Source organism: Drosophila elegans, unplaced genomic scaffold (assembly GCF_018152505.1).
Source record: "Drosophila elegans isolate 14027-0461.03 unplaced genomic scaffold, ASM1815250v1 contig_476, whole genome shotgun sequence".
NCBI lineage: Eukaryota > Metazoa > Arthropoda > Insecta > Diptera > Drosophilidae > Drosophila > Drosophila elegans.
Genome location: NW_024545863.1, coordinates 6,596,291 through 6,609,124, shown reverse-complemented (window position 1 = coordinate 6,609,124; position 12,834 = coordinate 6,596,291). Strand labels below are relative to the sequence as shown.

Here is a 12,834-nt window from a genome sequence, read left to right as displayed (position 1 = left end):
CTGCCACTCGGGCCATTTATTCAGCATTCAAAACTCGTCTAAATCTAAACCGAAGCAACATGTGTGTTGTTTGCCAGTGAGTGGGTGCCGGCTAGCTTTCAATGGGACGGACACGTTTGGAGGGGGTGGGGGAGGGGGTGGTTTGTGAGTGGTTCAGGGAAGGGGACTGGGGTTTCCTCTGGGGGTGGCGCAGCCTCTGGGCCACCGACATATGTGTGTATAGCGAATGCGAATGCTGGCAAAATATTTCCACAACGCATCCTCGCACAAAGCACACGCACACACACACATTTTGAAAAGCTAACGGCAGCCGCAGCGCGTGTGGGCGGTTGCGCAACGTCGCTGCCTATGCCGCTGCCTCTGCCGACGCCTCTGCCGACGCCTCTGCCGACGCCTCTGCTAAAGTCGCTTGCATTGAACTCGGAAGTAGACGCAATTGAAATAGAGAATAAAAATAAAACCAGTTGGCGACGTGGGCCAACATGCAACATCAACATCATAACATATTCAAATCGCCAACAGCTCTGCCAGCGGCATTGTAACAGCAGCGTCGACGTCACCGTCGGCAGCGCAGCATTCGGAGCTTTTACTCTCACGTGAAAAGCGATTTTTTATCACCCCCCTCCCCCATCATACCTCCGTTGTTTTGATTTATTTGCTGCCCCGCATCGCGTCACGATTTAAACTAAACAAGCAAAGTGGTACAGAAACGGAACTCCCGACGCTGCGATACTTAGGAAATATTTGGAATTGGGGGTGCCCCGATCCACTTCTGCATTCCACTTGCAGTGATCGATCGATTCAAAAGTATGCTGCGGAAAATTTTGGGAAACTTTAGAAGGTATCAGAACATAGAACATAAAATGATCGGGAAAGTCTCCTTTAAAATAAAAACCATTATGTTTTATGTTGGGAAATTCGTACGATTTTAAGGTGTTAAGTTATCAGGCATAAGTATAGTCAACCATTTACATATCAATGCATTTGACTGATGGAATTATGACTTACAGAGACTTTGGGGATGTATTAGTTATGGAATCCCGAAAAATCTCTTAATTGTTTGTATATTTTTTCCAAATTTGAATATTAATAAAATGTTGTACCATTTCAATGTATCTTAAACAACGTTCCCAACATTGCTTTCCATATATGTATGTGTCTTCTGAAAACCCCATCTTCCTTAAAATAAGTTTCTAACATATGAACCCTGCGACGATCATTGGTGATTACTCCATGACAGTAAGGTGTTTTTATCGCCACCGGTACAGTCAGCACTCCCCCGCGAATTATGTAGTGCTGCCGATAATCGATAGCGGTAGCCCTCGTCCTCGACCAGTTGCATGTCCGTCATCAGCTGGAACAGAACCCGGACTACGAGCACCTTTGATGTCGATGGGGAATAAAAAATAAACCCCATTTCTCGCTCGCCTCGAAGTAATGACATCAGCGACTGAGAAGCGGCAGAGACGGAAGCAGCGAAGCAGGATACGGCAAAATATGCGACGCAAAATTGGTTGGGTTTGGGGATTTCGGTTTTCAGTTTTCAGTTTGGTGGCACTGCCATTCCATTTGCCGAGCCAGCAAGCAGCTCGAAAACAATCAGTCAGCGTTGGTCCGCAGCCTGCGACGGTCTGCCGACTTCTCCTGCGCTGACCTTCAATCAAGAGTTCGCTTAGGCTTGCCTTGGCCAGGCGAATTAGAAGTGGCGCGCGCCTTCTGGCCCGCGCCGTATGCAGTTGTATTATTTAGCGACTTTTTGGGCCAAAAGAGATAAGCTTGGCGAAAAGCAGAAAAACAAAAAATTGTTTCAAGGCGAAATTCGCACAGCAATCTTGGCAATAGCGCATAAAATAGCACAGAGCGCACACGAAGCGGGCAAAAAGTACCTGGCAGATACAGATACGACTGCCAGTGTGCGGAGCGAACCAGTCAGCCAACATCTGAGATACAGATACGAGCGCACCGTTGAAATAAACAAAAATGTTCCAGCAACAACAAAGAGGGTGGTGAGAGAGAGGAAGAGGGAGAGGCGACGCCGACGTCGCCAGCGAAACAACGAAATAGCCACAGCAACTCGAGTTCAGTTTTGCTTTTCGCAGCAAGCGTTTCAGTCGCTTTGGCTTAGTTTGCTTTGGCCCTGCCTTCGCCGCATACCACTCGCACACAGATACGCTCGCACATTCATGTGCCCATGTGGAAATGTACCTTTATATAAACGAAAACGAACGACCCGATACGAAACGAAATCCCAACTGACAAGCAAGAAGACACACAGATACACGCACACACAGCGGTCGAGAGATACGCCGATGGTGGTGTTCGTGTAGACTGTTAGTCAGCGTTTGAGCGGCACAGGGTTGCCATATGGCCAGAATCGACTGGGTTTTTTTCGGTCATGGGACGTATTTCTTGGCGGTCTAGGAAACTTACTGGATACGAATGTCTAAATACTAAGATAAATATTTGGGAGGATACTTATTTTATATATATTTAGTTTGGGACTTGAGCATGCAGAATGGTTTTAAGAAATAACATATATAGCGTTATATTTTTTGAAGATTACTAGATCATAAAGATGGGTCTAATGTTGGAATAACAACAATAGTTCCTTCAAAGCGATAAATTTACAATATCTATATTTTCTGAAGAAGAAAAGTCTTTACCTGCTGGAAAGTATAAATATTAATCAGAATGGTGACATACAATTATTTTATGAAGGCAAAGCAAAAAAACTATTCACAAAAGGCACTGTAATGCCTAAATATTAAAATTGATAATGGGCATATGTAGCCTCTGAACATTTTTATTACTAAAATACAAAGTGTTGAGCTATAAGTCATAATGTATTTTTATAAAAGTGTAAAATACAAGTACTTAAAGCCGACCATGCCGCTATAAGTTTAAACGCACACTCAGAATAGCCCTTTGTCAACCCCGCACATTTTCAAAAACTTTCTGTTCGATCGCCAACCGAAATGTCAAAAACCCAATCGACTTTCATATCGAGGCGGACGCTCTGGCAACGCTGCAACGGTTGCTTGTATCTTTTGAATACCCGCTCCCACAATCGAACCGAACGGACCGGCGGGCCTGGTTTGGTTTGCTTTTGGTTTGCACAACGTTTCGCTTCGCTGTTCGTAGTTCGTTATTTCGTTTCGTTGTTGGGATTTCTGCTTTGCGTTGCTGGGCTGAAATTGGTGGCTGGCAACGCCGTTCGGCCTCACACACAACTGGCAATGCCCCTGTATTGTGTGTGCTCTCGCTCTCGCCTCGTCCCGCCGCTCTCTCCCTCACCACCGCTGCTATCTAGAAACTCGTTCAGTTTCAATGCTTTTTACATAAGTGCTCGTCGAGGGAGCGGGATGGCCGTATACAGCGATCTCGCTCGCACCTATTCCGAGACTCACAGCGCTTGAACAGGGGTGCATTTACTTGCACTGGTGTGCGTGGCGGTTGCTGCCTGCTGAATGCTTCTTGAGCGCCGAGCGTTTTATTTGTGATTTTAGCACGGCGCTGCGAGGTTCACGTCGCTCATTCGCTCCGTGCTCGCCTGCCAGCTCCAATTCGAAACGACGTAAACCCAGCCGTTTGCCAGCGCGCGTAATTCAAAGTTATCAAATCGAAACACTGTTTTTCCGGAAAAAGTGCAGACCGTTAAAAGTGTGAAGTACAACCAACTGAGAGTTAATATTAAAAAATAGTGACCTCATTCAAGTTGGAGAACAAAACAGATAGTGCCAGCCATGTCGTCCAAGTACTGTGATGCCGCTTTGGGCCGCTCCTACGCCTGCTCGTCCCGCTTTCCTTCGGGACACCTGCTGGCCGCCCTCTGATCGCCCACGCCGCCCAGTAACTGACTGACAGGGATCATACTACCGCCCTGAACATAAACTCCATCGCGATACCTTTTTTTTCGTTTTCCATATTTGGATATAAACGTTGTGAAACTGAGAACGGCCCAGCCGAAAATGTGCACTGAGGTGAGTCACGAAAGTCAAACAAGGATTGGGTTCCGTCCCGAGTATTTATAAGGAATTCAGGATCTTGGGAGTATCTTTCGGAAGAAGTCTATAATATTGCAGATTTTATATATCTTTTAGTTGCAAGATAACTAATCTTGTAGCTGCGAAGACTAATATCTGTACGCACTTCAGTACGTTCAGACGTTTTCAATTAATTGTAAAAGTGCATCTTCAAAAGTTAATTTTAATATTCAGATTCGGATTCAATACTTTAAAATATAAATACATAAAATATAACACAATCATAAATGTTCAGTTGATTTACGATAACTATCTGCTTTTAAAAATTTAAAAGGAAATTTCTCAAATCTTTTAAATACATTTCGGGAAACCCTGGTCAAGGGCTAAAGTATAAATGCGATAAAGGCACAGATCCATTGCCAATTTCTCGAACTCTCTCATCAGCAAATTGAACTTGCCGCGCGTTCAATTCGTCTTAGGATTGATAAGCCGACTTTGAGGTGGCGCCTCCGCCAATTGGGGAATCTCTCAGGTGGCATACCGCACCTGCAGCACCGCCTTGCCAAATGCGCGTAGCTTCAACATGTGGTTTGTGCCACCTTATTGACAATGCGTGGGTGGGTGTTTGCCTCAGTGTTTGGCGATGTTACTGGTGGTGGTTTGGGCATGACATGCAAACTTGGGTGGAGGATAACGGCAGTCGAGGCGAGGAGTAAGGAAGGTTATCAACAACAAAAGGACATGGCAGCGAACCCAAGAACAGTAACAATGCCCGCTCTCGGTGGCTGCTGCCATTCAGCAATGTAAACAATGAACAAGTTGCACGTGCAGCAAGCAGGCTGGTCAGTGCCCTCTTTAACCCCATCTTGCCAAAGCACAGTAAGAAATGTAATGACCCTAAGTTGTGTAATGGTTAAAACAACTAAAAAAACTTAACAATTAAAGGATCTCAAGAAATCTAAAGCCAAGTGAAATTTCAATACATATTTGGTAACTCCCTAGTCATCGTCCATATTACAATTTAAACTATTTTAAAAACTTTATTGATTCAAAATTGATTTGATTTTAATTTTCAAAGAACTAGAATTAACATAATGAACAGTGAAGCTAATTCGTTTTTTTAACATCACCACCATATTATCATAATAACTTACACAATTTTGATTGCTTTATTAAAAAGTATTTTAATTTGATTAAAATAAGTATTTGTTTGACAATCATACTTTGTGTAAAGCCATTATTTTTATAAAACAATTCATGCGGATTAAAAATAAGAGTCGTTATACAGATAATGGTGATTTCTATATCTTAGTATGACCAGTAGACTGTTTTTCAGTGCAGAAACAACTGACTAAGTCGAGCCGTCCTTCTCCCTCGCACTTGGGGACCAGGGCAGGCATCATGCAGCGCCATCTATTGGCACACATTCGCACAATATGGTAATTGCCGCTGCTCGCGTTGACGTTACAGCAGACGTCTCAGTCGCGTCGCTGTCGCCGGCTAAGCCGCTGCGCTGCGTCTAATGCAACGCAACAATTGGACAGCAGCGGCAGCAGACAGCTGACTTTTGGGGCCGCTTAATTAATTACATGCAAACGCTCTTTTTCGGCTCTCCCTCATGCTTGCTCTCTCTGCCCGCCCACCTCCACCTCTCCTCCATCTTTTGCCCCCACTCACCTCTGCTGCTCCCCCGCAGAAAACAGAAACAAACTTTTTGGCGTCGCCGTCGGCGTCAGCGTCAGTGCTCTGTTTACGTTTTCTCTTTCGTTGGCGGCAGCGAAGCAGCTCGTATTAATTTCTTAGTTCTTTCGACAGTAAAGAAAAGTTGTACAATGCGTTTAGGTCATTGGGAATTTGCCGGGCAGTTGGTGAAACCGAAACGTATACATCGATGCTATGATTTTTAGAGATTTTCATAGAGATTGATTTAGTAATTATACATAAGCTTAAGTTCTTATACAAACACCTTTATAAAGTTCGAACTGTGCCAATAAAATTAGGGATTTAGATTCAGAGGATCCAAGAGATCTACCTTTCTATCCAACTTTATTAACTAGTCTTACTATAATAAGTTTTAGAGTCTGACTTTAAGAACTACAAATTTGTAAACGAAAACTTATAACGGCTAATATACCTTCACTTATTAGCAATCTTTTTCAAACATTAAGTTGAATTATAAATCATTTAGCTCGCACCAATATAATGAAGAAACTCAAATAAGATGTCCAATCCAAGACCCTTGTTTCCCCGAGTGCAGTTTTGACTTAAGCAAGTTGCAGTTTCAAGAGGAAGTATGATTATAAAACCCTACCTGGCACCTTTCTCTCTTACACAATAATCCATTTTGATAAATACATCTCATACCTTTCCAACGATTGTTTACCTTTTCCCAAGCCAAAGGGCATTTCCCATTCGTTGCAGCCTCGATTCTTTGCGCCTTATCTTTGTTCCTTTCTTGTTCTGCTTTTTTAATTGTTCTTTATGGTTATGTGCGCTGATGATGTTGTTGTTTTCGTTGCTCTTCGTCGTTTCGCCTGCTCGTTTGGGGTTTTTGGGGTGGTGCTGCAAATTCCGGCACGAGACTTAATTCACTTAATTGAGCAGGCAGAGCCGCCGGCAGCGACGCCCGGCGCGGCAGAGGCACTGGCCGCGTTGCCTGGCAAATAATAGTTTGGAGTTGGCGCCGGACCGGCATGGCACGGATACATGGATATAGGAGGCGGCCGCCTTTGCTGATTTCACTTTCAGATACATTAACACAAGTGCGCTGAAATGCGCGCGCCTTTTGAGTTATTGGTAGCAGAGGCAGGGCAGCGACGCCGGCTGCGCAGCACCAGCAGCCTCCTTCGTTGCCCATTTTCTTTGGCTCTTCGATTTTATGAATGAAAATCGCGACTTGGTTGGTTTGGTTTTGGTTACGCTTTGGTTGCAGCCGCGCTGCTATATTTGCATGGGTGTGTGAGCGAACGAAGGATACGCACACACATGTCTGATGTCTGGGGCAGCCATAAAATAAATGCCTTCAGGGGGCTTAAGCATTGAAGGGTGTGTGTGTGTGTGTGTCTGCTCCATTAATACCATTATCCTTGGATGCTCTGGCTCCCTTAATTTGCCCTCGCATCTTAACTTGTTGCCGGCTTCTTGGGTCAAGTGCAACACGAAAAGGCAAATTGCTCAATGAAGAATGTATAATCAAATAAAAAAAGGAGGAGTTGCTATTTCTTTTCTTCTCCTTTCGTTTGTTGTGGTGCCAGTCTTCTAAAAATGTAAACAAAAGACTGCCAAGGAAGGGGACGCGACTGGCACCACGTCGCATGAGCAATTTGAGTCCCAGTCACGACTTTGTGTCCCGCAGTTGAAACAGAAAAGAATTAAACTTGATGGTGACTTACCTGAATGCAATAAGGGTAACGCTAGTATTAGGGGAAATACAGATTTAACCACTTTTGAAATAATCTACGTCAGCTATACATTGAACTGTTGTAAACTAACATACTTTATCATTGCACATTTTTAATATCTATCGGTAGTCCCTATCAAGTAATATTCCAGTTGTTGTATTAGCACCATAAAAACGAGCCTCCTGTTAATGACTTTCGATTAGACGATGGCTAAGTTCAGGGCCCAAGATAAGAGCACATCATAAGCGGTGGGTTCAACAAACCTCATGTTGGCTGGTTAGGGATTTGAAGGTAGATCGCTAGTGATTCCAGAACTCGTGCTTATCGCTGACGACATTGCAAGTTGTGTCGTTACCAGCTGTTTGACCACATCAGAGAGCGTGGCAAGTTGTCCATTACAGCTCTTTGGGTCCCCTGTTGACCGATTGAAAGATTTGCTCGCTCATAGCATATATGGCAACGCGGTCTTGACTTGGCTTAATGTATGCCCACACATATCCACGGGCAACATACAAAGACAGCTGGCAGCGGCGAGTTGTTGCACGAAATCTTATCAATGAATGCGCATCACTTGCACTTGTTTGCATCACCTAGGGGGGGTGGGTACGGCTATAGCTATGGGTATGGCTATGGCTATGGGTTCGGGGAATTACCGGCTGGCGACGACGTAAATGGTTCGACGATGACGACGACGGCCGTGATGATGACGTGACTCACAGACGGTCCAGAGCAACAACAACTACACGTGCAACGGCCAACTACCAATGCACTTGCACACGCACACCATTAGCATTATTAAATCGCCAGCCGCAAATTTGCGGTTGCGTCACCTACTTAACACGCGGGCCAGGGACCATGGACGATGACCAGTTGGGGAACTGAGAGGGGTAGGTAAAGAGCGTCAGCATCCGTGAGTTTGCTTAAGGATAGCAGCACAAGGAGAGCGCCAGTGAAAATTTCCATTAAGCCAAATTAAAGTTATCGTGAGCAGAGCAGCGACAGAGCAAGGCTAGCTGCCCTCTTAGTACACCACTACATGGTTCACCCCAATTCACCACCCACTCAAGCCAAGCACACTGACAAAAAAAATACCATAAAGGAGCAATAGTTTGTTTTCAATTTCAGATTAATGCAAACAAAATCTTTAAGCTTTTAACTCTTAGAAAATTCAATTAGACTAACTTTAATAATAATTATCATAATGAGTTCGAAGGATATGAACATACGTTTTAATCTCGGGCTTGTTGGTAATGGTAAGACTGGTAAAAATAAAGAAAATTTGAAGTTGCTGCTTCGGTTACAGTCATCCTATTAAACTCAAACCTATCTACGCATATTTGAAAACCCCTGTAATATTATTTTCCTCTGTGCACTGTTTTTCGTCCTGCCTCCGCCTGTCCTCGCTTCCATTTTCATTTCTCTCATTGCTGTTCTCTCTGACAGCCGCCCAACCACCCACACAACGACAAACACAACAACAACTGAAAACGGCAAGAAAGGGGAAGGTGGAGTGGTAGGAAGCATTCCATCTCTCTTTCTCTCTTCCGCAGTCTCTTTCTCTGTTACTCAGCCCACGTAGTGGTGTACGTGCAATTGGAAAAGTGGTTTTCATACTAGTGGATGGCCCGAAACCACCACCACCAGCGCCGACAGCAGCGCAGCACTACCACCATCAATCCACCCATAACCCAACGTATTTCTCGTCCTGTTGGTAGGCTTTATTATGCCAGAACTTGGGGGTTAATGGGGGGTTCGGTGGGTGGAATAACATTTCACCCAATTTCATTATATTTGCCAACGTTTTTAGCTTTTATACGTCACACGGCATATCTCACCACACCCAACACAAGGAGTATCCATAGTGGGTGGTTCGGGTTGGTTTTATAAGGGGATATCGGAGTATGCAGGGTCGTACGGTAGAGAAAAGCCGGCTCGACTTTACTGCGCAGGGTCGCCAACTCGACGCGATGAGAGGGGTTAGAGATGAGGCGAAGGATATAGGAGAGGTGGTTGAGAGAGGGTGGTTGGGAGGCTGGTATATGGCTGTAGGTGGTTTTCGGCTGCCAGTGCTGCCAACCCATTATTATAAAGAATATAATATTATAATAATGTCAGGCATAAAGTGCCAAAGAGAGACGGAAAAACAGAGAGGGTGGCTCTGAAAGAGGAAGAATCACCCAACCCCGTATGCGCTGATGGAGCTTACACACACTTGCACACCGAATGCCTGTGTGTATGTGCAAAATAAGGTTATTTTATAAACAGTTCATGGTGCTATAGGGGGACACGACAAAGGTGGGGTTGTCTGTATATGTGGGCGGCCGTATCGAAGTGGAGCCGGAATACAGTAGTACGGGAGTCCGGGAGTTGGCGTCATAGTCACGGCTGGGCGCTCGTGGGCGGACATGGGTTAAAGCGGTAAGGCAGCCCTTAAAGAGCGTTAGCCATGGAACCGTTAAATAAAGGACACGCAGATTGTGTTCCGCGATACAGATTAAACTTGAAGATCAACTAAGATTGTATATGATTGAATAAACACCAAAGCTGCGTAATAGTGGTTTAGATCGCACATTCTTTAGATCACTTTTTTTTTTTTTAAAGTGCTCTATGTTTCATGATTTGTTTAAAGTATTTATTTGGATAAAGAAGAAGTGTGATCAACGATACGAATACAATTTGTTTGATGAAATCATGAAATTTTAATGCGCTTAATTTTCAATAAATGACTCTTTATTTCATAAAAATAAATAATTACTACTTACATAAAACTCTTAAAAACTATTGCTTGAAAAATACTATAAAGTCTTCGCATTCCGAATTCTTTAAAACTCCCTTCTCATTTTGATTGCCTCATGCAATATGGCATAGGAAAATGCCAGGGGGCAACCTTGGTTCGATCCGTTAGCTTTGTGACGTTGCGCTGGCGAGTCCAAATCCGAAACCGATTCAAACTACGTGAATTTTCGCGCGTTACGCTGTGACCGTTGTCCGACATCCGACGAAATATCAAACATCCGTTATCCCACCACGCCAGCAAAGCGGCAAAGGCAACCTTCGCTAAATCGAGCGTGCGAGGCCGTACTTACCACTCACCACACTACTGAAAGTGGGGTGTTATGATGCGTTTTGGGGTGAAATTCGACGTCCCCTTCGAGATTTTTGCCATTCTAAGCGAAACGCTTTAGAAAAACGGTCGCTTAAAGCCCTATTCTTCTTCTTTTTCCGCCTTTGATTCATTCTCTTCGTCAGCTCTATGAGTGTTTTCGAAACGCAAAAAGAAATACAAAAATATTTTCAACAAAAATCGGAACGCAACACTGCCAAGTCAGTCGTCGTCGTCAGACGCTGCTGTGTTGTTGCCGCCATCATTTATTTTTCGTAGTTTCTTTTTTTTCCTGCTACGTACTACAAAATTAAACTCGAACGAACGAACGAACGTTCGCTTGGAACGGCAAAAGTTGCGATATTACGTCCCTCGCTATCAACAGCGACAACAACAACCACATAGAGACAGCGATGGCAGCTCTTACCCTGTATAGTATACATGCATATACACGAACAAACGATTTTAATACATGAAATTTTACTGTGCAGTATACACATACATGTGCACATATACAGCACACTGGTTCCATCATCATTATTTACCAGCATTGCTTTGTTGTTTTACCCTCGCTCGTTCTCTTTGCCTGCCTCTTCTGCTCTCTCTTGCCATCTCCCTCCCCCGTTTATTTTTAACTGTGCGACTGTACTTCGTGTGTCGGTCGTTCGGCTCTGCTCTCTCGCTCTTACATATATAGGTTCGTCAGTATGTATGCGGTGAGTCTAGTCAGCAACATTGGATGTGGATGTACACATGTATATACAAATGTGTGTGTGGAATGGAGTCTTTGTTGGTTGGGGCTGTCTGTATATTTCGGTATATACATATACATATACCGACAATTTTTTCCATAGTATTTTTTGTTGCTGTAATTTTGTGTTTACCAAACGGCTTGGTGAACGTACCTACGAATGTACGTACGCCTTGATAGCTGCTGTGCTGTGTTGTTTTTGTTGCCTCGTACACTGCGCGACGTGCAATTTGCGCAGTGTGCTGTCGCTCCGACAATTGTTAACGGCAATTGTTGTTGCTGGTGGCTCTGTGGCTGTAGCCCTGGTTCCGATTCGGAGCCAGCGATTAGCGCACTTGACGCAATGCCCTGGCTCAACTCTCGCCGCTCTCCTTGCTCTCGTTCTCTTGTCTTATCAGCTGGTCGGAGTGATAAGAACCGCACGGCAGAAATTTCGCCAGCAAACCGATCATCATCTCAACGCCTATGATCATCGGTTATCAGTCAGCTATAGTAGTTCCGGGAAATGTCATAAGGGGATCCCCGTGGAAAGGCGGGAAGCAGAAGGTTATTCGAGTTAGTACAAAATATCAGTTGAGATCAGTGGAATAAGGTTCAATTATATTACGAAAGTTAATTCAAAAGAAGGCTTTTATAAGTTTAGCACAGTATGGGTTTTTTGGTCTTAAAAAGACGCATATAGAAAAGTTGAATTACTAAACTTGAGTTTCTAGACTTGAGAAATCAAATCCTTTTTATAATATGTACAACAACAACTTTACGATGACTATACAATTTAGGTAATGATTGGTTAAGAAAACTACCTAAAACAATATTTCTCATAGGCTCTCTATATTCACATATAGTCTTACCTAAACCCCCTTTCCAACGAATTCTTATTAGCTGGGCTATCAATCGACCAACAGGTTGATTTCCAGGCAATTGCATTCCTATTTTGTATCCTCCCGCCACTTGGGATATGTTCAATCACAGTCGAATTCGTCCTTAAAGTCTCGACAGTCGCAACGACATATTGATGGATCGCTTGGGTTGGTCAGGTAGAGGGAAAGTTCTGCAGTCCTAGAAAACCGAAATCGAAATCGAGCCCGAATCCGAACCCACTGGCGTGTCTAATGCGCTGCATCCTTTTCGGGGATTATGGTCCTCGACCTTAGGTAGAATGCCCGAGCGACCCTTGGTCGGCTAACAATGGGATGGGATGATATGGGATGGAATTGGGATTTGTGAGGGTCTCGACGACTCACGTTTCACGAAATGCCGGGCTCTGCACATCGCGTAAACAGCTGAGTTGCCTTGAAGGATGGGAGAGGTGGGAATGTTGGGAGGTACGGTTCATTGACCAAAAGTCTCCATTCTTAACCAGGGGGGTTTCCCCCCATTTGCCTCCTCTCATGTGGGTAATGTATGCTGTCAGCTGTTTCCCCATTTCGCAAACACACACGTACGCAAAGTGGCAAGAGCGAGAGATGCCTTGCAAATTTTCAATGTCACCAATTGCGATGCCAACTTCGCTGTCGTCGTCGCTGCTTATAAATCTTCGACATGAAGCGCAACAAAAAGCCGCAAAAAAAAGGCAGAAACAGCAAGCGGCGCGCA

The 12,834-nt window shown here is 44.3% G+C and overlaps 1 protein-coding gene across 2 annotated transcripts in view; it reads left to right on the top strand.

The window, feature by feature from the left end:
- Positions 1-12,834, top strand: part of LOC108140550 (hormone receptor 4) — a 35,323-nt gene that overhangs the window by 14,062 nt on the left and 8,427 nt on the right. Inside the window, exon 1 of one of the 2 annotated variants that reach the window (XM_041709709.1) lies at positions 3,480-3,980. The exons of the other annotated variant lie outside the window; for it this stretch is intronic. Within the exon in view, the coding sequence (XP_041565643.1) occupies positions 3,969-3,980 (12 nt within the window). The 5' untranslated portion in view covers positions 3,480-3,968. Of the gene's footprint in view, positions 1-3,479; positions 3,981-12,834 lie in introns of those variants that run through there. 2 annotated transcript variants of the gene reach the window in all.